Below are 23,713 nucleotides of genomic sequence, written 5' to 3' on the forward strand. Positions count from 1 at the left end.
AAAAGTATTTCATGTCAGCTACCCACCCATTTATTAAATGTGTTTAAGCCGTTTAAATAAAATAAAATAATCACATCACTTCTTCATGAAGAAAAGTTCTTATTTCTCCACAGCTTTAGATATTTAATATGGTAGCTGGCTGCCTTTTCTCCATGATTAAAGGGATGAAATCTACTCAAGCTTAAGCTCCGCGACACGAATGATCTGGTGTGGATGTTCAGCAGAATGTACCCCACTCTTCACATACATGCCCTCATCACAGACACTTATGGAACCATCAAGGTGAGTCTATTAAAGCCTGCTGCTCATATAGCACACAGTGCTCAACAACAGCAACCAAAACTGTGTTTAGGTTTCATGTGCAAGCGTACCCTCACAATGATTTGGGTTTGTGATAACTAAGTGGTTCTTAGCACAATGCCAGCAAATGCATTGGTTTTGTGGTGAGCTGTTTTTAAGTTATTACTAGGGTGTGATCTACTATGTGCTAAGTTATGTGCTGATTCGAAGTTTAATACTTAGTTCAGATCCCTAACTGTGAGTAATAGTGATATGCCTTGTTCACACAGCAGCAGAATACAGCTGTCAATCCCAAATGCTAATTGCGATGTGAATAGTCTTAGAAAGCACCATGAATGATCACACTTGACCCTGCTCTCTCTTTAACTGCAGCATTTACAGGATCACGGTGCGCCGTTATCAGAGCTGCAGGCTTTCATAGCTGAATGCAAGGACACACCAAACTCGCGGAAGTACATGATGGAGGAAAATTCCTCCACCTTCTGCTGCCTTTGTGCTTCTTGTGTGAATTGCACCTGAAGCTGCATGATGAGGAAACTGTGCATTGCTCAGGGTCTCATGCATTGCTCCAAACCAGTGGCTCTTAACTGGTGGGTTGTGACCAAAATGTCTTTTCTTACAGAATCGTAGACAGCATGAAAAAAAAAAACAATAATAAAACATGCATATTTTGAATGGGAGGAGACAAATCTTGCCATATTTTGTTAGCATGCTGCCTGCACACAGTGCATGTAACTAATGGATTGAAAAGTAAGAATGATTCTGGGAGGAGCCACATGCAATTCCCATAAAGCTGGATGCAGCATCCAACTTACATATGTATTATTATACTATAATTTAGTATATATGGTTCCCTAGGCAAGATCAAACATATAATGTGATATAGCAATTGATAATGATAATAAATTCACAATAATAAATTGATTATTTTAATAATGATAATGTATAATAAATCAAGATACATATGAATAACACGGTGTAATTATACTATCCAAAAATAAATATAAACAATCATGCAAAGCAATCCAGCAGTCTAGTGAGAATGAGAATAAGGAGGTCTGCGACTGAATGCATTGTGTTCTGTTCATTACATCTCATCTGCTAAACACAAAATCTGCTAACTAAGCATTTCAATTTTGTCAATATATTGACAGAACAAACATTATCAAGTTTCCCTGTCAGCTCTAGACTTTGGTCTTGAGTTCCTGATTATCTATCAAACGTGTGCACGTATGAAAATATGACGTCAGCAAGAGATAAGCAGTCACTTGCTGTAAAACATATTTGAACGTATAGGCCATGGTTACACAGTACATAAAGGACACAACATTAAATACTTAAAGTGATTCAAAAAAAAAAAAAAAAAAAAAAAAAAAAGTGTGCATACAGATTTGAGAAAGAGAGGTTATTTTGACTTATTATTATGTTTGTGTTTATTTATTCAGTTAGTTAGTTGCTTTTTTTATTACTATATAGATATATATATATATATATATATATAGATATCAGGGCTATATATCTATATTATATATAACGCAAACTACTAATATCTATATATATATATATATATATATATATACTATAGATATATATATGTATTTGCCCTATATATATGTTTTGACCTTAAAGAAGAAACGAACAAAAACATTTATAAGCCTAATAAAAGGTGAGTGAATATCGGTTAAAAATCTATAATATAATAAACAAATGCCACAAAATTCAAGTAAATCGAGAAATCAGTCAAATGTCTATATTTATATTATGCAAGAAGACGCTGAACACCTGTTGCGTGTTGTTACAGACGATCCAGCCAATCAAACGGCGAGTTGCTGGTTGCTTGACAACAGGCTGGCCAATGAGAGTCGTGTTTGTTTATTTTGAAGAACAGAGGTGCATTTCAAATCATCTGATCATCTCCTCTCTCTCTCTCTCTCTCTCTCTCTCTCTCTCTCTCTCTCTCTCTCTCTCTCTCTCTCTCTCTCTCTCTCTCTCTCTCTAAACACGGATCAGTCTAATCCGCGAGCATATGCTGGTCTGTCTGCGGTCGGGTCCGTCTGCTGTAAGTTCACCGGTGTAACTGTGTTTATTAGCCGCTGTGCTAAAGTTCAGACTCTGGTTGTGTCTCTATTAATTTATGTTGCTTGCTGCATAGAGGTGTTTGTTTGAATTTTTTTAGTGTCGCGGTTGCAGTGCATCGCTATTGCGCTACAGTGGCGTCTCACCTGTGAAGTACTGATGTAACTGGTGTAACTGTGCTGTATGAATAATGTTATACAGCTTAATGTTCCCTAAACGAGAGCTCTCGTGAAATCAGAAGAATGAGCATCGACTTATTAACCTGTTAAATCACACATTTTTCCCAGACATGAAAATATCCAAAAGTTGTGTTATTAGTAACCCTTTGAAAAAAATGTATTATTTTTTGGAACATTTTTTGGAAAAGTCTGAAAACATTGTGTTTTGTGGTCGGTCTGCAGTCAGCCCGGATATTTTAAACCGTTTTGATCACATTCTAGGGTTATTATTATGCTTAAAAACCCTTACAACACTCATAGTAATACTGATTAAAAAAATTATGCTTAAAAACCCTTACAACACTCATAGTAATAGTGTTTTAGAAGTGTACAAATTACTTTATTGTAACACAAAATTGTTTTATAAAAAATATATCCCAAAACTGTTATATTAGTGCTACCAGTATTGCAATATCAATATTGTAATTTATTTGTAACATTTGAACTTTTAATTTAGTGCAATATTTTGTCGTTGGAACATTTCCACATCGTGCCCAGTTTTTCTCACCAAACTGAAACAATATAGTACATGTATACATTTGTGAAAAAAAAATGTAAAATATGGAAGTTACATGATAAAACAAAAACTGCTGTTTGTCCACAGTTTTAAAGTAGAAGTTTAAAATCACAAAATTATACAAACTGAAGGGCAGTTTTGTTTGTTGTCTGTCTACATTTTACCGTCTGGGATGACGCTGAAGGGCAGTTTTGATGTCTGATACACTTAACGTCTGGGATGTGAATTTTAACACTTGTCATCCAACATCGGAGTCAGTTTTAATTGTCAACACACTACTCAATTTATACTAAAAAATGGCACACATAATGGTGTGAATTGGGACACACTACGCTCCTCTGAAATGACTTCCTATGACGAATGAGAAAAAATGCATAATTTTACCTTTTATATATCACATGTATTTTACAATTTGTATATATTTACACTGTTTATAAAATATATTTAGCTGAATATGCATAATGGAAAAGTGTCACAACAGTTGAAAATGTCCATTGAATGTATTTTATATAAACCAAAAAAAAAAAAAAAAATGTACAGATTGTACTATGCACATATAAATTGCTTTGAAGGTGTGGATTAAAAGCGTATGCAAAATTAATGCATGCAGATTAATTTTCCAAGGGACAATGTTTTGGGCCTTAGTCATAACTCCTCTGCTTAATATAAAACACAGGCTTATATAAAGCATTCTCATGAAAATATTTCCCAATGGGGTAAGAAATATTATCTTGTTTTCGTTTTTAATTTAGTTTTTTTTTTTTAAATCGGATTCCATTGGCAGATATTTTTTAGTTGTTTTAAGCATAAATTCATTTAATTTTTATAAATTCGTCAGAAAACGAGAATGATGTCTTAAGCCATTTTGATTCTCAGCTAAGTGTATTTTGATTTGAAAATATTAAGATATACTGGAAAACGAGACAAAAATGTAAATTTGCAATGCAAGCCTGATTTTATTTTTTAAAATTATTATTGCATGTGTTATTGTAATTATTGTTATGTAAACAACCATGATATCCTGCATTTACTGTTTGTCGTGGTTTGATGCATCCATGTTTTTTTCTGAACTCTGAACTGAATCTTTGAAGTCTTACTTTTTCTTGACTAGTGTGAATGATTTAACCAATGAAATCTGTTGTGGGCGGGATTTGCACTGGTTTGCACGATCTCTCCAGCCCCTCCGTGACGTGCTGGTTCTGGTAATCCTGCAGCCGTATTCCATGGCTGTGTAATCCGGCTTCACAGGCCTTCTGCTGGGTAATCCAGCGTGCCGTCTATTCTGTTTCAGGCGTGATGGCCGAGTGCTAGCCCCTCTCTCTCTCTGGCTCGTTCATTTGGATGAACAGGACGCTGGAGAATCCCATCCGAGCTTAAGGTTTCATGGGAGATTGGTGGACTCCTGCAATGATGCCAGATCCATCTCTCGGTGAGTAGCAAACATGGGAACATTGTGTCTGGGACTCTTGGCTTGATCTTGTTAAGAGACTGAGCTAATTTAAGCATGGTTTGTAATTTAATCTGTGAAATGTTGCATTACATTGAAGCTAGTGTTTGATTTGATTTAATATTTTACAGTGTTAAATAATGTTTCTCCATGTTCTCTCTTTCGTTCTGTAATGTATTGGAAGGAATAGTTTACCCCAAAAAAGAAAAGTGTCTTTTTTTCATCCCCATGTCTTTCCAACCCTGTATTCTGTTACTCTTTTCCCATGGGACACAAATTAATCCTTTTTGAAGAATCTTCATGTAGCTGTTTCCCATAAAACAGACAGTTTATAGTGACCATATCTGCAAAACTTAACAGATATGTGTATTATTTGTTGTTGTATAGGGGAAAAAAGCTTTGTAAAGATCGTTCAAAAATGGGAAAAAAAAATTAGGAGACATAATAAAACACGTACTGGGGAATAACATGAGGTTGAGCAAATAATGACACAGTTTTTGTTTTAGTGAACTATTATTTAAATTAGGGGCGAATTCACCGAAGTACAGACTCTATCTTGTCCTTGTCCTCCTCCACTTTTGACTCTATCACAGCAAGTTATGAAATGTGGTACACAGATAGAGGACAATCTGAACTATTACCATAGCAAATCTGATATCTCAATCCCTCTAGCACCACCAACAGGTCACATTTGCACTCACGTCGAGGCTAGTAACTTTTGAGGCCTAGAAACAAAATTATTTTCTTTCTTTCTTTTCCTGAACTCATGCAAATTTGAGTGCATTGAGTCAAAACAGGATTGATATTTCTTCACAATTTCTAGATTTTCTGCCAATTTGAACGATCTTGTCTAAAACCTTGTTTTTCAAACTTCTAGACCATTGTCTCATATTTCCCACATATTTTCACACTGACCATCATCAGACCATCCTGAAATGCTCTTAATAAATTCTGACCATTCTGACTCATTGTCAAATATATAAATGCACTGCATAGTGTTTTTTAATTATTATTATTATTATTATTATTATTATTATTATTATTATTATTTCAATGCTTTTCCTCAACTGAAACTCTGCCAGGTTAGCTCTTTTGCTGCTACACGGCATCATGTTAGACATGTCTGGTTTCGACAGGCTTTATTAACAGGCTCTGCCTTTTCTTTTGTCTTCTGTACAGACAACAAAGAGCTTTCCAGTATTTCTGGGATCAGCATGTCTCCCTCCAGGCAAAACTCTCACCATTCGCTGCATTCCACCATGGTTCTGCCCAAAACCTCCTACAGCGTGATAAGTGCGTTCTGCACCGAGGAGAACATATCGCAGTGCATCGCATATATCAATCAGGTACATTACAAGAGCAGTTTGAAAGTATTGCTCATGTGTTAGGTATGATGATGTTAATGGTTAAACTTATTCCGATTATCTTTCATCTGATGATTGGGATTGGTGATAGAAAAATAAAGCAACAACATGGATAGTGTAAGGAATTAAATGGACTTTGGTTTATGTTTAACTACTTGCATTAACTGCAAAGCAAAGAGTGCTGTTATTACAGCATTTACTTTGTCCCCGCAAGGCTCCATTTCTTGTGGTCATGCACATGTAACTTCAAATGTGGTGCTTCAACCCTGTTGGACTAATTTGAGGGACAGGGCAGATGTACTTGTGCCTTTAAGACACTGTAATTTTAGCTCTTAAGATTATTTAGAGCAGGGGTGCGCAAACTTGGTCCTCGAGGGCCTGTGTCCTGCAGAGTTTAGCTCCAACCCCAATTCGACACACCTGAACCAACTAATCAAGCTCTTACTAGGCATACTAGAAACTTCCCAGCAGGGTTGTGTTAAAGCAAGTTGCAGCTAAACTCTGGAGGACACCGGCCCTTCAGGATCGAGTTTGGGCACCCCTGATTTAGAGTAATGTTCCTGTCTTCAAGTGAACCTATGGGAGCACCCTCCAGGTGTGACGATTGTCTGATGCCTGTATAGAATGGTGTGGATTCATTGGCTGATTGCTGTGTCTTTGTATATCTCCTTGTCCTTGTTTCATCATGAGTAAGGACACACAGGAGAAGTGTGTTAAGAGTTTTTTTTTTCTCTCTTCATTCTCAAGCCACACTTAAAGGTCCCCTGAAATGCCTTGAAACAAGCAGCGTTATTCTGTGTGGTGATGTAATTTCAACTGAAACTGGAGGAGAGGGCGGGACATATTAAGCAGCCCCGCCCCCTTTTTAAAGTAGCCAATAGCGTTTTAATTATGTCTGTTCGGGCCAGAGACATTGAGCTCAGTAAATCCACATTTTACGTCTAATAGATTACATCATAGATTCAATATGAAACTCTTAGTAAAACAAAATAATGGTCATATCATGCTGAGGCTGTGTAGTTGCCGACTGATCCGCTCCGTACCATCGCATCTCTGGACCGGAGACAAAGTCTGGATGTGAGCTGCCACGGTTCGTGTGAAAAATCGTGAAACCAGACCTCATTTACACCAATCGAAAGCATATTTACACTGTCTGAATCGATCCCTATCACCTACACTGTGCACTACGAGGCATTCACTGTAAAGGGAATACTACATGGTGAACAAATGACCGATCTCAGCCGCAGCTTCAGCATCTATATTTATAGTGCAGCAGGTGGGCGCTTCGGATTCTAGAGAGCATTTGATTGGTCAGAGATTCGATGAGAAGATTAAGTATCATGTGATGTCAAAAAATTTGTTGAGCCGTAGAGGCAGTCAAAGAGCTCAGAAGAGTGACTGACTTGGCATACGGCTTGCACGATTGGTCATTCTGTGGCAGGGTTGCTGGGACCCAGAGACATCTTCTGTGGCAGGGTTGCTGGGACCCAGAGACATCTAAAAGGCCTAAATGTACAGTACTGGGACGAGTTTGCGCAAACTATTTCCCAGTACAATTTAAAGGGTTGTGTTCGCACCGACAGTGTGTACTAGGGAGTGACGTAAGCCGGTCGACAGCGATGTCATTTGTGTGTGGCGTTCATCAACATTAAAAAAGAACAACATTAACAACAGGAGGATGAAGGAATGCTGTGATCGCAGCTGTGTTTTTGTTGTGTCTCGTGGGTTTCACATTAATGGACATGGAATGTCGATGTATACGTAAAGTGATTGAATGAACGCATGGAATGTCGATGTATACGTAAAGCGATTGAAAGTGCTACATTTGCTTCAAGTGCCTGCACTTCAGCGTCCGTATATTTATCGCTGTTCGTCATACTTGTGAAATAAGTTGACACAATGTTTACAGTATGTTTAAACGGCATTTTAAATCATAGCGGGTGAGGGCGTTTTCAAACGCGTCTGGACAATCAATGTCTACTTACGTCACGAGTAGTACCAGTTGTGCTGGTTAGACCCTGCTCCAGAGTAGGAGCTAATTTGGTTATTGAAAAAGGCAGTCCGGTACTAAAATTGCACCTAGTTCCAGTGGTGCGAAAACGCCCAAAAGTGGGTATTTCTACAATTAGTTCTGGTACTATGAAAAGGTTCCGGCGGTTCGAAAGTTCCTTATGGTTGAATCTCACAGATATGTGTGAGAAAGAAGTCCTGGATGCTCTTGTTGCTCAGTCTGGGCTTTTTGGCGATGCAATTAATTTTATATTGTCCATTAATGTGGAAATTAGTCTTTGGCTTTTCATATACACAAAATATACAAAACGGGTTGCTGAATGACGGGGATCACAACAGAGGGCAAGCCCTGCTTTAGAGAATGGCCATTCTTCTCGCAGTCCCTTGAGATTCTGTTTTGTTAGTTTTGCCATTTTTCACATCTCAAACAAGGTCAATCTTTTTGTTTTTGTGTTCCATATGTCAATGCCTACGGAGCACAGAAGTTTACGATGTTGTGCTTTTAAGAAGCTTCGCCCCTATGGTGCATGATGAACCCATTATATTGAGTCAGGCCATACGCTCTTCCATTCTGGGATGGGTTTTACCTGCTGCTCAGCCACTTAAGGGTCCCATTAGGGAAGGCTTGCTACAGATAGAGGCACAGAGCGTTTTGGTACACTCGTATCTCATGCACTGATTGAAGACGTAGAAGGCTTTCTTCGATCTGACCATTGCATTGCCCTCACATGAGTCTTAGTGACCCTCTTTCTCAGGTTTCAACCATAAAATGTCTGATGCCTCTGTTCATTTGGCAGAATGACAACATCTGCTGAATGTCTCTTGTTGGGTTCTGCTAACCATATAAAAGAGGTGCACTACCCCATTACCTCATTTCTCCCCACAAAAGCTCAGAAAGCTCAGATTTTATGGCAGAAAACCGACTCCCTGATAGAGGAAAGGAGCTGTAGATAAAATGCTTCCTCCCAAGGGGGAATCTGGTTTCTACATCCAGTATTTGTTAGTGCTTGAAAAGGATGGCGGTTTGTGCCTTTGGGCAAAGTCTGTCACTGCAAGGCGAGTTATGATAAGGGTCTTGTGCAACGATTCTGTTGAGTTTGGATGGTGATCATCTCATGTGGCACATAAACTACCTGGAGGTGATGGTGTTTTTTATTTTTTATTATTTATTTTTTTTTTTTAGTTTTTTAGACATTTCCCGTCCAGATGAATGTCATGTGGTCATCAGGATGGACAGCATCAGTGGTCTGTTACATAAAATCACTAGGGGAAATGCATTTATACCCCATTCCTCTTTGGACCTTTGGGTGAAGACAAAAACTTCTGTCGCTGGGGGTTGGGTTTTGCATCTTTAGAGCATTGGTCTGCTTTGCCAGAGGTTTGAGGAACTGGAAAGCAGTTCTCACGAGGGTCCAGGTGGACAGAGTGCTGCTGTCACCATTTTGGCCATTTCACCATAATGTTCTCAGATTTGGTGTCTCTCCTGGAGAAGCTTCCTTGGAAAATACCAATCAGAGCGGGTTTACACTTTCAGGCTTGGGGCAGCATGTGGGATCCCTGGCAGGAAATATGGAAACTGGTTTAGTTTACAGAGCCCCCTTTGACTGGAGCTCTGTAATGAATTGTATCTTTTGACCCAGAGATTATGGAGATACAATCTAGGACACAGTGGTGGCTTTTTGCGTAATGTGCAGAGAGCGCAATCACAGTCCGGCTCCCTGACCTGTTGGTTCAGTGCTGTCATTGCTTCTGGAGGATTTTTCTTTCTTTTCCATTTTCTCCTCTTTTCTTTGAGTCACAGAAGAATGCGCGACAGCATATGTTTTGTCCTGTGAGGGTGATTAACGTTGACTGCATGAGCCAGTGGTGTAAATTTGATCAGTTGTTTGTGTGTTTTAGGGGATGCAACAAGGGTGTTGCCACTATGAAACAACGGATGTGCATTGGGTGAAAGATGAGACTTGCTTATGTTGTGCATGGGTTATCTTTACCTCTCGGCATTCAGGCTCACTCTAATAGAGGTGTTGCTGCTTCTCAGGCTTTATTGAAGGGCTCGACTTTATATATTTGTGGTGGCAGGTTCGGCCTCTTTGCAGACTTTTATCGGATCTTATAATCTGGATGTTGACTTCACTCAGGTTTTATCTGTTTGAACAGGTGTCATATTTTTCTGTCAGTATGTGCATACGTTTTCACAGGTTCATAAACTGCCGGACACTCTAATGCAGGGGCGTAGATTATGGAGGGGAAGCTGGGGACGTGTCTCCCCCCCACTTTTAATGTCATGTAAATTTGTCCCCCTCACTTTTTTGGTCAAGAGTGTTGGCATAGAGGTTTTCAAGAGCTGGTGCGTTTCATTCATACTCGAAGCCGGAGGGCGCTCTCGTGCAGAAAGCTGAACCAGGAAAATGGACAAAAGCATCCAGCTATATGAAAACAGCAATATCAGACAAACAGAAACGTTTGGAAACAGTAAACATTCGGATGTTTAGATTTATGTTTTATTTTTGTTTTTAATTTGGTGTATAGGTAATAAACAACAATGCAGTGCTAATTGACGTAGCATTTATTACAGTACAGAAACTATTTTGCCTTTTATTATGTGATTAAAGTTTTTGTAGTATATAAACATTAATAAATCATTATTATTGATTATTGTCCAGCAGTTATCTGATTTCTAAATCAATGAAAAGCTAGAAATTAGAGAAAAAATAAAATTGCCTAATCAAAAGTTTTTGAACAGTAAAATTGTTTTAGAAATAGTTTTTTTTATGAAATCTCTTCTGTTCACCAAGCCTGCAGCAGTTATAAATCCAAAGTACACGCAAAACAGTATTGTGATTTCAAAGCTACATTTTTAGCATCATTACTCCAAATTTGTGATTCACACATTTTTAGCATCATTCTTCAGTGAAAACATATTGATGTTCTTATCTGCTGCTCAAAAAACATTTATTATAATGATGATGTTGAAAACATCTGAGTAGAATTTTTTCACATTTCTTTGATGAATAGAACGTTCAGAAGAACAGCATTTATCTGAAATAGAAATATTTTGTAAAATTATAAATGTCTTTATCATCACTTCTGATCAATTTAAAGCATCCTTTCTAAATAAAAGTATTATTTTCTATAATTTATTTTCCGAAAAATAAAAATATACTGACTCTAAGCTTTTGAATTTATAGTGTATTATGCCTCAAAAGCTTTTTATTTCACATAAATGCTGATCTTTGGATCTTTTTATTCATCAAAGAATCCTGAAAAAAATGTACTCAACTGTTTTAAATATTGATAATAATAATAATAATTAAAAAAGGTTTCTTGATCAGAAAATCATCATATTAGAATGATTTCTGAAGGATGTGACACTGAAGACTGGAGTAATGATGCTGAAAATTCAGCGCTGCATAACCAAGATGTTTCCACCTTGTTTGTTCCTGTTTAGATGGATATTAATGCACTACTAAAAAGTACAAAGAAAATAAACCAGTGATCTTTTTTCATAATGGATTGCTCATAGAATTATAAACTGCCAGCAGGAGGTAAAACCACTGGAGGTTTTTGACCGGCCATATTGTGATTCCCAAACATCAGAGATCATCGACTCGCAGCCAGTACTTTGACCTAAAATGACGTGGTTTGCTGCATATCAGTAACGGAGATTTAGTTTTTAAAATGTATGTTTGTAAATTAATGGTTCATTTGGACATTATCTGTGGGGTTTACATTCATTTTGCTCAAGACGAGTGATATAAAAATGGCTAAGATGGGTGTGTCTACTTCACACTGCCGACACAAGTACTTTATCTAACTCAAAATATGACCTTTATAGGGGTCCAGTCTGGACAATGCAAGTTCTCTGGCTTTTTACTAGCAGTGTTGGGGAAAGTTACTTTTAAAAATAATGCATAACAATATTGTGTTACTACTTAGAAAGTAACTAATTGCGTTAGTTACTTTATATGGAAAGTAATGTTACGTTACTTATCTGTTACTTTTGGGCTGGGCTTGCTTGTTTTTAATATAAAAAAGTTGTATTTTTGGCAAATGTGAAAGCCCTTTCACACCAAAAGTGAAATGCAGGTCTGCATCATATTCTGAGTTGCATGTCACAGTTTTTATTCATTTCGAGGAATACTGAATCTGTTTTTGTGCGAGTAAATGCATTTTTACATTTAGTCTAAAACTAAATATTGAATCTGTTTTTGTGCGAGTAAATGCATTTTTACATTTAGTATTTCTCTCATCATGGGGGGAAAAAGGGAAATCAAAAGTAACTGGTATTGCTTATTTGGAAAAGTTACTTACATTTAGTCTAAAACTAAATATTAGTAATGCATTACTTTATTAGTTACTAAGTAATCTAAAGTAACTCTCAGTACGTTTAATGCATTAACCCAGCACTGTTTAATAGCATGCCAGTTTGCATTTAATGTTATTTTAACAAAAATGAAAGTTGTTGTCTTGACTGCTCCCGAGACATACTGTTAACTCTTGGATGAAAACACTGTTAAATCATGCATATTGTTACCTTACTATTAAAAAATAAATATCTAACACAAAACATAATGCCTAAGTTGTTTGTAATGAGATGTTTCTCTTGGTTCTCCTCAGGAGGTGTGTTCGCTGGGCTTGACTGGAGTGAGTTTAGAGTCTGTGTATGGCGGTCTGAGCGCTGTGCCGGTTTTGAACCTGCTGTATGAAGTGCTGCAGCTGCAGAGGAGAGCTCAGCGAGCCCTACATGAGCTGGAGACGCAGCAGCTGAAGAACAGCAGTGACCTCGAGCACCTGCAGCACAGCAACTGTAGACTCAAAGTACTCCGCTTTCTACATTTCTTCAGACAAAAGCCAAAAAAAAACAGGGATTTGTCATTTCCAGGACTAGGAAAGTGATGGAAATTATTCAAATATTCAAATTCAAATATTCAAATATTATCTTTGAGATGATTTATTAAATTTTAAATTTTATTTTTTTTATTTATTTTAATTAATTTATTTTTTTTGCCTTTTAACCAGAGTTCACAAACATAGTTTTGATGTTTTGTTTATGGTGACTTAATTTTAAATGGTAGAAAATTTTACAAAAATATACATTTTATTTTTTACTTTTTTTCTTGACAAGGAACACGTTTAACTATTTTGTGGCACCGAGTTTATTTATCCATAAAAAAGTGAAATAAGTGGAAACTGTTGCTAGTCTTGTAAAATCCTGCACAATCCTTAAACGCGAGCAGCTAGGACACTCGTAATTTCTTCTGCTATTGTGTAATTGTCTCAGGATCAGCTGGAGCACACCAGGAGGGAGAACTCAGGTCTGCATGAGGGAGAGCGACAGCTACAGCTGAAGATCAAAACCTTACAGAACTGCCTCAAGTCTGAGAAAGAGGAAGTAAGAGAAACTCTGTTCATATGGTCCGACAGACATGACCGCTGCACTCCATCATGTTGCAGTATTTTTGCTAGTGTACTCTTGTTCCAGCTTCTTCTTTCAGCTAAACTACAATTTTTTTTTTTTTTTCCCTCAAGACACACTAAGTTTTAGGGCTTGCATAGACTCGAGTGATCGACTACTTCAAACACTAGTCTTCGCTGTCGGAAACAATCGACTACTCGAGCGTGCATTAACCATAATGCATGCACAGGGTTCAACGTACAAGTACAACGTGAATTTTAGGATTACAATATTTTGTGTAGCTGTTACTTTTTATAACTTTATCTATTTTTTCTTATTATATTATTATAATTGGTGTTGTAATAATTAGGGGTGTGCCCAAAGCCTATTTTGTGTAGCTGTTGCACGGATAATGGATTAAAAACGAATAACGGACGAGGAATAATTCTGCCTGAATATTCGGCTGAGGAGGCACAGTCCAGTGTTTGCTAGATAACAGTTGATCAGGGGATCAGCACAATATTATACACAGAACTCTAAAGTCACGCAAGAATGAATGAATACACTTTATGAGTGAAAAGAGCGCAAATCAAACACCTCATTGCTGTTGCCTCTCTGTGCATCTCTCAGAAATCAGAGCTTGGCAAGAGTAATATCACCTATAATAATACATCATACACATTCTATTATTTGTATATATTTAAAAGGCAATGATTTAAACCTTAGGCTATGATATATGAAACGAATAAATGTAATAAGGACAGCACGCTCATCAATCAAACAGCTGGCCACGTTGCGCATCTCAGTCTCTCAAAAACCAAACCAGTTCTCTCTCAAGAGTAGGATTATAATCAACGTTGAGATTCTTTTTCTATTTGGAATACATGTTTGCATCTTTATCTTTTGCTGGTTTGCGTGGCACATGCACATTTGTTTAGTGAAGTTAAAAAAAAAGACTCACTTAAAGAGTTCTGCGTAATGAAAATGTGCGCATTGAATGGATTCATTTGAGTTCAAATGATCACAAAACGTTTGTCATGACATATTTCCACTTGCATGATAAATATTTTTAGAAATTAATAATTATTTTAGTTTTAACAGGGCATACTTATTCAGTGATAACTATGAAAAAAAGATAGTCATAACTGTATATGAAAAAAAAGAGTCGACGTTCCACCTGGTTTTATCCGGATGCAGATATGAATAATTTTGTGATTAAATTTTACATGAAAATGTAAATATATAATGTCATAATTATAAAGTTTTGACAATTTACATATGTAATTGTTGCATTAGGCTATGAATTAATAAGTGTTTATTGATAACAACTACTTCATTGCACCATACAGCACCCACTAATCACCACTCACTTAATAGGGAGTCTTAAATTTTATGTATAATAGGCTTTTTTGACACTCAAAGTGACGGCAGCCATTGACTTTTCTGAATCACCGAGCATGGTTTCAGCTTTACGTTTTCTTACTGTTCTAATGAAGAAAAAAAGTCATCTACATTTTGGATGGTCTGAGAGGGAGTAAATTAACAGCTACATTTCTGTTTTTTTTATGGGTCAACTATCCCTTTAAAAGGTAATCATTATTGGACGTGTTATAAAGAAATGATCACAAGTGATCAAAAGACATGCGATGCTTGAGATGCTTGAATCCGACCTTTTTTCCCCCTCAATGTTAAGTATGTTTTTAAGAGTTCAGTGTACTGTGTGTATACCCTGCATGATAATCATACAGCACCCTCACTACTATGTGTATTTAACCTGATGCAGGTACAGAAACTGCAGAGCATCATCTCTAGTCGTGCCACGCAGTACAACCACGACAGCAAGCGCAAAGAGAGAGAGTGCACCAAACTGAAGGAGCGTCTCAACCAGCTGCTCATGGACAAGAGAGACAAGAAACTCTGTGAGCGCTGATGCAAAAAAATCCAAGTAAACCAATTCACGTTTTCCAGAAAGATTTGAACAGTGTGTCCAAGGTTACAGTATTCCTGTCTTCTCTGTTTTCATGTGTTCAGCTATTGAAATGTCAAACTATGTGGGAAGGTCAGATGGCAAGAGAGGCCTTTGGAAGACGAGCAAGATGGAGGCCAGGTAACCTCCAGCACTCGTGTGTGCTTTGACATGATTCTTATTTCTCCCAGTGACACGGCTGCTCTTGTGTTGTCAGACATGAGGGCGAGATGTACAGGGCTCTGCTGAGCGATTACGAGACGCGGCAGAGATCTCTGGTGCTGGAGAACTCGGAGCTTAAAAAAGTGCTGCAGCACATGAAGAAGGACATGATCGCCATTCTGAGCCCAAAGAACGTCTGCGTCCAACCAGAGCCAGCGGACGATAGCCTCGAGCAGGTCTGAAGTCTGCTCGCATGCTCTTTTTGAATCATTAAAAAATGCTGTAAATCAACATGAAGCCAAAAGGCACCCTGTTTTATTTTTTAATTGTTCACAGTTCGTCAATGTACAGTACTTGTCAAATGTTTGGCAGCGTTGCGATTTCTAAATGTTTTTAATGAAGTCTCTTTTGCTCACCAAGGCTGCATTTATGTGCTCAAAAACACAGTACATGCACTAATATTGTGAAACAATATTACAATTTAAAATAACTGTTTTCTATGTGATGCGCAGCTGTATTTTCAGCATCATTACTCCAGTCTTCAGTGTCACATGATCTTCAGAAATCATTGATTTGCTGCTCAAGAAACATTTCTGAGCAGGAATGTTTCATAAATACTTTTAATATTTATGCAGAAACCATGATAAAGTACCATTCAAATGTTTGTAAATGTGAGTGTTTTTAATAGAAATGAATGCTTTTATTCAGCAATTATGCATTAAATTGATCAAAAGAGACAGTAAAAAATTTTTTTGATGTTAAGAGAGATTATATTCCAAATAGAATTGTTATGTTATTGTTGGTTTTTATTTAGTTTTTGATCTTTTGAGTTTTTTTATTGAAAGGCTTTATGTCGAATTGTTATAATATTACACAGTATTACTCTTTTTACTGTATTCCTGATCAAACAAATGCAGCCCTTGTGAGCAGAAGAGACTTCAAAATCATAATGTTTCCAAACTTTTGTCTTTCTCCACCTCTGAAATAATTTTCCTTCTTGGCTAACCAATGGCTAATTAGAATTTTTTTTTAGACTACTTTTGTGTATTAGACAATGCAGAAAATGTCTTTCTAAAATTTTGCCAGTAGAGTATTTATTTTTTTATGTATCTATTGGTGGGAAATAGTGTTCTCAACATCACGTTGTTCCAAACCCATACAACATTTTAAGCAAATTAAGATATTTTCTGTCTCTCCACTGAAAATCCATTCCACCGAAGCAAAACGTTCAAAAAGAGATTGTAGAAGTAATCCAAAAGAATCAAGCAGTCTTCTAAAGAAACTCACTCAGATTTACTTAAGGCTTTCATTCACATAAAAAAAGCTCAGATTTCAAACGTACTGTTAAACTTCTGTTTATCATATCTGTGCTCTTATATTGATCAATGTTCATATTTCTATAAAAAATTTAAATCTGTTCATCAAATAAAGTAAATGTGGATTTATTTGGATTGCTTCAGCAGTGTTTTGTTTGTGGTGGAATGCACATTCAGTGGAGGTCCAGAAATCTCTCGGGTTGCATTAGAAGTGTCTTCATTTGTTTTAAAGATGCATCAAAAAGTCTTATGGGTTTGTGATGACACGAGGGCGAGTGACTGACGGTGTGAACTCTCCCTTTATCATCAGGCGGTCTCGGAGGGTGAGGAGGAGGCTGGTGACCGCAGCAGAGAGAGTCTGGAGCAGTCGTGTGAACAGGCCCGCGAGCAGCTCACCAACAGCATCCGCCTGCAGTGGAGGAAGCTCAAGAGCCACATGGAGAGACTCGACAGCCAAGGTTCAGCATCTGACTGTTGCTTTGACTCTTAAAGGGGTCACGAAATGCATTTTCAGATCGTTCAGATTTAGTTTCTGGCAGTGAGCTTATGGAGTGAGGATCAAAAAACGTGTCTGTCACAAACATATCATTTCAAGGGTATTACCTCTTTTTATATGTATATGTTTGAGCCCGGGTCAGATTAAAATGAACCGACTGCCCCTATAGACAAAATATTTGTTGGCACTGCTGTTTTCAATACAAAATAGTGAGGAAAAACCAGCAGCATTATGAGGAGAGTTGAGAAAAGAATCCATTGTGAAATGACATAAACATTCTCATTCAGTTGCTCAGGTACTTTGTTAAAAACAAACTTCAGCCATGCTTTTTTAATAGTTTGATATTGACATTATATAACTTTACATTTTCATTTGATTAGAAGATTAATTCACTTAATGTTAATGTTTTATGCCATCATTTGATTACACAACACCGAATGCTGAAAGCAAAAGCAAAACGACTTTATTTGATCGATTATTACAATTTAATTAAATCATTAAAATGAAGTCCTTAAAAAAAAATAAAACTGTTTATATAGGGCCCTAGTAAATATACAGTTACGCTTTGCTGTTCTTTGCTTTTCGGTTAATTGTTGCTCGTTCTTGCAAACAATAGTGACGGAAGCCCGATTATAGTGACTTTTTATTTCACAAAATTTTGTCTTTTTTCTCAGAATTGCGAGTTTATATCACGCAATTCTGACTTTATAACTCGCAATTCTGAGAAAAAAGTCCGAATTGTGAGATAAAAAGTCACTATTACCTTGTTTTATTTTTTGTTTCGTGGCGGAAACGGACTTCTGTTTTATTTTTTTTTTAGTTGTGGAAAAAGTTCTTCTGTAATGAATGTCAGTGGTTGTGTTGCAGTGTCGCTGGAGCGCGAGGGAGACGAGGTGATGTCCAGGAAGGAGCACGAGGACGAGATGCAGCGGATGAGACTGGAGTTACAGCAGTGTAAAGAGTTCATCCACATGCAGCAGCAGCTTCTGCAGGTGAACGTCTGGAGCACAGCAGAGAACAAAGTATTATTAACTCGTCTGCATTCCACTCCGTCTTACAGGGACAGAACCTCCAATGTCAGATTTTGTCAGAGGACCCAGTGTGTTGTCTCATGTTATTAAATATATATCTATGAATATATCTTAATTCGGTGTCTCTGGTCCAAAGCATAAACTGTGCTAAAACGTAGATCATAAAGTGTGTTTGCATAAAATCAGGTTTCTGTGTGTCTTTTTAAATGTATTTAAAGCCTAAAAAGGTCTTAAACTGGAGCAGACTTTTTTACTTTGGTTTATATATATTATATATATATTATTTATATATATATATATATATATATATTTTTATATATATATATATATACATCTTTTTTTTTTAAAGTCTTAAATTCATAGTCATGGCATTAATGTTGCATGCACTGCAAAAAAAAAAAATTCTTTGTCTGTATTTTTGTCTTGTTTTTCAATACAAATATCAAAACATGCTTCAATTTAGATGAATCTGGTGCAAAATGAAGAGGAGAAATCATGTTTATTGAGAAATTGAACAAAAAATGTCAAATATCCAAGTTGTTTTGTCATAAACTCACTCCATTTTGATGTTTAGCTTAAAAATATATATATATATAATTTTTTTTTATCAATTTTGTCATTTTGGATGTTGTTTTTAGAATCTTTAGACATTTGCACTGGAAAACAACACTTTTTGCACTTTTTCCACATTCCAGTTCGACTATTTTTATAGAAAATGATTTAAAAAAGTAATGAAGATTGGTTTGAAATATTTTTTTCAAATTTTGAAGTGCTGCTAATACAATTCATTGAGTTCTCCTGAAGACATCTACATTTAGAGGACATACTGATGCATTGTTCCCTTTAATTTATTCCTTGAACTTTCTTTATCTGGTCTGAAAGTGTTTGTGGTGTGTGTTTCCAGCAGCAGCTGAGCTCACCGTGCGATGAGGAGACGGCGGCTCTGCTGAACGACTGCTACACGCTGGAGGAGAAAGAGCGGCTCAAAGAGGAGTGGAGGCTCTTCAGTGAACAGAAGAGGAACTTTGAGCGAGAGAGGAAGAACTTCACTGAAGCTGCTATTCGTCTGGGACACGAGGTACTGAATACATGCAGATACCTTTATTACAATTAAAACATTAAAGGGTGGCACGAATCGAGAAAAAGGTTTCGAGAAACTTTTATGTGGCATGGAAATAAGTTGCATTCACTGACACAATCAAAACGCACCATCTGAGAAAAAAAGAAGAAAAAAAACACCCCTAAATAAATCAGGGTCAATGAATTTGGTGTCAGTACTTTAAGATTTTGGTGCATCATTACACTCCATCTAGCTGTTTTTTTAAACCTCTGTTTGTTTCTTGCCTCTTTAGAGAAAAGCATTTGAAGAAGATCGAGCTGTATGGCTGAAGACCCAGTTTTTGAACATGACTCCATTTGTAGACCGTAAAAGACCTGCGTTGTCTGAACCTCACGGTGCATTAGCAGTCAGTGAGTCACGTCTCACACCTCTTCACTGGTGACCAGTGAGGGAGATCTACTGTTTCAGATGCACTGCATTTCTGTTTTGTAGTTGACATTTGCATATCTCTAGGTACAGAACCCGAGGCCAAACTGCAGTCCACTCCTCCGCTGGTGACCAAGTCCCAGTCCTACTCTGTGTTCTCCACTCCTAAAGCTGCGCCGGTGAAGATGCCCTCCACTGCTGACCTCTACCGCACACTACACCTCATCCCAGAGAGCAGGTACTCTCACCTGCCACAAATCATTCTCAACACTAGAAATTTGGCCATGTATTTACCCTTAAATCATTCCAAACCTTCATACAGTCATCAAGCTCCAAAAATGAGGACAAACACACTAAAAGCTCCATGAATATGTGACCCTGGACAACAAAACCAGTCATAAAGATGTTGAGATTTATACATCACCTGAAAGCTGAATACATAAAAAATCTGGAATCTGAAGGTGCAAAAAAAATATTGAGAAAATCGCCTTTAAAGTTGTCCGAATGAAATTCTTAGCGATGCATTGTACTAATCAAAAGTTATTTCTCTTTGATCTTTACTTAAGTAAATTAAATAATTAAAGGAACACTCCACTATTTTTAAATAGGCTCATTTTCCAACTCCCCTAGAGTTGAGATTTAGTGTTTTCGAATCCATTCAGCCTATCTCCGGGCAGTGTTGGGTAAGTTGCTTTTTAAAAATTAATTAATTACTATTACTAATTACATCATCAATATTGTATTTAATATTACCTTACTAATTACTCTGTCTGAAATTTAGTTTTTTTACTCAACAAGTAACTTAATCAAATCGCTAATTAGACTACATCTTAAAATCCCTATAAACCTTAATAGAAATTAAACTTTTTATTCTTTCAATTTGAGTCAAGATAGTTTAGCCTTTTAGCTTTAAAACAACTTATACTTTTAACATTTTTAAATATAATATATTCAACTGTAATATTTTATATATATAAAAAAAAAAAATGTAACCTTCTTTGGTTAACAAATAGAAATACTCTGAATAATAACACATCTGAATAACAAAAAAGCTTAAGAAAAGTTAAACAATACATTTCAGTTTGGCAAGGTGTTCAGGAAACTGAAGCAGGACTTTTTCAGAAACGATGAAAATTAGATGAATCTTGATTTAGATTTTTTTTTTAATCTATTTTTTTTTGTATCTAGATGAGGGTGTTTGCGCGCAGAAGACTGCATATAATGAGCTCAGATGCGGGAAAAGACTGCACATCGCTTTAGTTTCATATGGATTACATAATTAATCAGAGAATATTTGTTTTCGATTTGAATTCGTTCATTTAAAAGTAGACACAAGCTTTCTATGCATATTTCTCATGTCTCTGTGCCAAATATTCGCTGAGTTTGTGACGTGTAGAAAGTTGCTCATGGAGACACAGACGGCAGAAATTGCACCGTTTTTTTTTTTTTTTTTTTTTTGCAAAAGCACAATGTTTTGTTGTTATTGTCAGTGTACACAAATAAAAGCAGGCGTATTGATTTTAGTCTTATCTGTATCTGAGTATTTAAGGTTTCTCTGTGAATCAGGAAAAACTGAAAGTGAACGCGCTGGCACGCAGAGGGTTAAAGACGCTGCATTCAGTTTTATCTTTAGATGGTAAATTTAGATTTCAAATTCAATATTGATTTAAGAACTGTTGAAATTATTTACTGTATATAACGCAAATACTTTATAAGTAACTGTGATTAAATTACCTAAAAATGAGCAGTAATCCCTTACTTTACTTTTTCAGTGGATAAGTAATTTAATTACAGTAACGCGTTACACCCAACACTGTCTCTGGGTCTGCCGGTAGCTCTTTTAGCTTAGCTTAGCTTAGTATAGATTATTGAATCTGATTGGACCATTAGCATCTCGCTCAAAAATGACCAAAGAGTTTCTATATTTTTCCTTTTTAAAACTTGACTCTTCTGTAGTTACATCGTGTACTAAGACCGACGGAAAACGAAAAGTTGTGATTTTCTACTATTTTCAGGCACTGCGTGATATCACTGCGCTTGCTTCACCCATGATACGGCAGCAAAGTTCCCTGATTATTACGCCGGAATGAGAGTATAGTTCCTAGCCATATCGGCCTAGAAAATCTCAACTTTTCATTTTCCGTCGGTCTTAGTACACTTAGTACATGCCAGACCCGGAGATGGGCTGAATGGATGCGAAAACGGTAAAACTCAACTCTAGGTGAGGTGGAAAATGAGCCTATTTTCAAAAAAAGTGCAGTGTTCCTTTAATTCCACTGTGGAATTCTGTGCTCTTTATTGACATCTGTGGTTGCAACATAAAATGACAAGTTAGTTGAGGAAAGTGATTTCAGATGTGCTTTGAGGTTAACCCACGGTTGCCTTTAATCATGCTATTAGAGCAGATCTAGCTACACCAGAGTCACTGATGAGGAGATAGTCCGAGAAATATGTTGTCTGAGCAAATAAATATCATAACCCACATATTCTCTTCTGTGTTCGTGAAGCTGACATGTGTTTTCTGTCTCTCCAGAGGCCACGGGAAATGTGCGAGTGGTAAGATGTTGACAAAGTCACGGTTGCGTAATTGTTCTACAGACTGCAGTGTCATCTCATTGGTCCGAGACGAGAGCAGCCCCGTCTGATGACACAACAGTATTACACTGATCAAACACTACAGAAGAGACACTCCATTGTTCAAGCGATCGTAAGTGTAAGCTTTGCAGGAGTCTTCCGGGCATCCCATCACAGCATGCTCCTGTACCTCTTATCTAGATTCGCTATGTTGTCCCTTTACGGATTTAGGGTTGAAGAAAATAGATAGCATGTTTAGCTGGATCAAATTGATCTCGGAGACAATCATTTGCATTTGCCACTTCTGAATCTCATAAATATGTAAAGTGGCCATTGTGCATTGCGTTAGTTTAAAAATATATGGCAAGTCAGATTGTGTGACGTTTGTGTGAGCTGTAAATGTTACATTAATTCATAAAGCACTTTTTAAGGGGAGAGATGTTTAATGTAGCTTTTAAATACTAAAATAATTTAATATTTTGATTTGCCGTTATTATATTGTTGCAAATACAGACTTATCGTGGGCTAGGTCTCACATTTAGTTTTGTACTTTTATTATAATTTAGTGATGCTTAGTACTATGTATTGATCACTTTTTTTTAATGCAAGACATGGAAGACGTTTTTCTTGTTTTTTTTTCACTTGAATGTTGAATATTTATATTGAAAAACCAAGGATGTCTTGTGACATTCAAGAATGAACCCATGTTTTTACATTTGAAGAGCGATTTCTTTAAAGTCAATGCAATAAAGTTTTGAAAATAAAGATCTATTTGTATTTCTAAAGTTTTCAAAATCATGAAATCAAAATTGGCTGTTTTATTCCATGATGCATGTTACTTGTCTTCCTATGATAAAACTCACTTCTCTTTGCTGACATATGTAAGGCCACTTAGCAGTTGAGGCAATCGCAATCAGATGTATAACGCTTACTTTTTAAAATCCAATCAACAATTGATGGACAAATACCAACAAAAAGTCCCTTGCTGACTTTGTAAATGGTACTGACTTAGGATTGCACACTACCAGACTTTGCAGAAGTTGTTGCAAACACAAACACGTGCCTCATTGCTAAACGATGCAATTACAAATGAAAACAATATGCATTCTAAAATTGTCTCAGAATATCAAATATGACTAGATGGAATCATAGTTTGAAGCTAAAAAAAAAAAAGTGACAATTTTACACTGATTTTCTGTTAAATCTGTCGACTCCGACTTACCAAAATCTCCATATTGGCTCTACCATCGACTCCTCCAGACTCTAAATCGGGGCAAAAATATGTGCAAACATTGTGTGGTGTATTCCAAGCTTAAGTTGTTTGACTAGGAAATTTCATAATATGGTAAAAGTCA

General features: G+C 36.7%; 1 protein-coding gene across 3 annotated transcripts; it reads left to right on the top strand.

The window, feature by feature from the left end:
* Positions 1–2,207: 2,207 nt before the first annotated feature.
* On the top strand, positions 2,208–23,143 carry LOC109100001 (afadin- and alpha-actinin-binding protein-like). 3 transcript variants are annotated; one of them, XM_042769427.1, is made up of 14 exons: positions 2,208–2,359; positions 4,403–4,540; positions 5,738–5,904; positions 12,550–12,750; positions 13,214–13,324; positions 15,111–15,246; positions 15,359–15,434; positions 15,511–15,691; positions 17,082–17,229; positions 18,135–18,259; positions 19,203–19,376; positions 19,651–19,768; positions 19,872–20,022; positions 22,318–23,143. In XM_042769427.1, the coding sequence occupies exons 2-14, from the start codon at positions 4,495–4,497 to the stop codon at positions 22,427–22,429; spliced, it is 1,746 nt and encodes a 581-aa protein (XP_042625361.1). In that variant the 5' UTR covers positions 2,208–2,359; positions 4,403–4,494; the 3' UTR covers positions 22,430–23,143. The 3 variants fall into 3 exon arrangements, with proteins under 3 accessions (XP_042625361.1, XP_042625380.1, XP_042625372.1); XM_042769446.1 differs by having other exon boundaries at positions 19,206–19,376; XM_042769438.1 differs by lacking the exon at positions 2,208–2,359 and having other exon boundaries at positions 4,033–4,540.
* The last annotated feature ends 570 nt before the right edge of the window (positions 23,144–23,713 follow it).

The sequence above is a fragment of the Cyprinus carpio genome, chromosome A2 (genome assembly GCF_018340385.1).
Source record: "Cyprinus carpio isolate SPL01 chromosome A2, ASM1834038v1, whole genome shotgun sequence".
Classification (NCBI taxonomy): domain Eukaryota; kingdom Metazoa; phylum Chordata; class Actinopteri; order Cypriniformes; family Cyprinidae; genus Cyprinus; species Cyprinus carpio.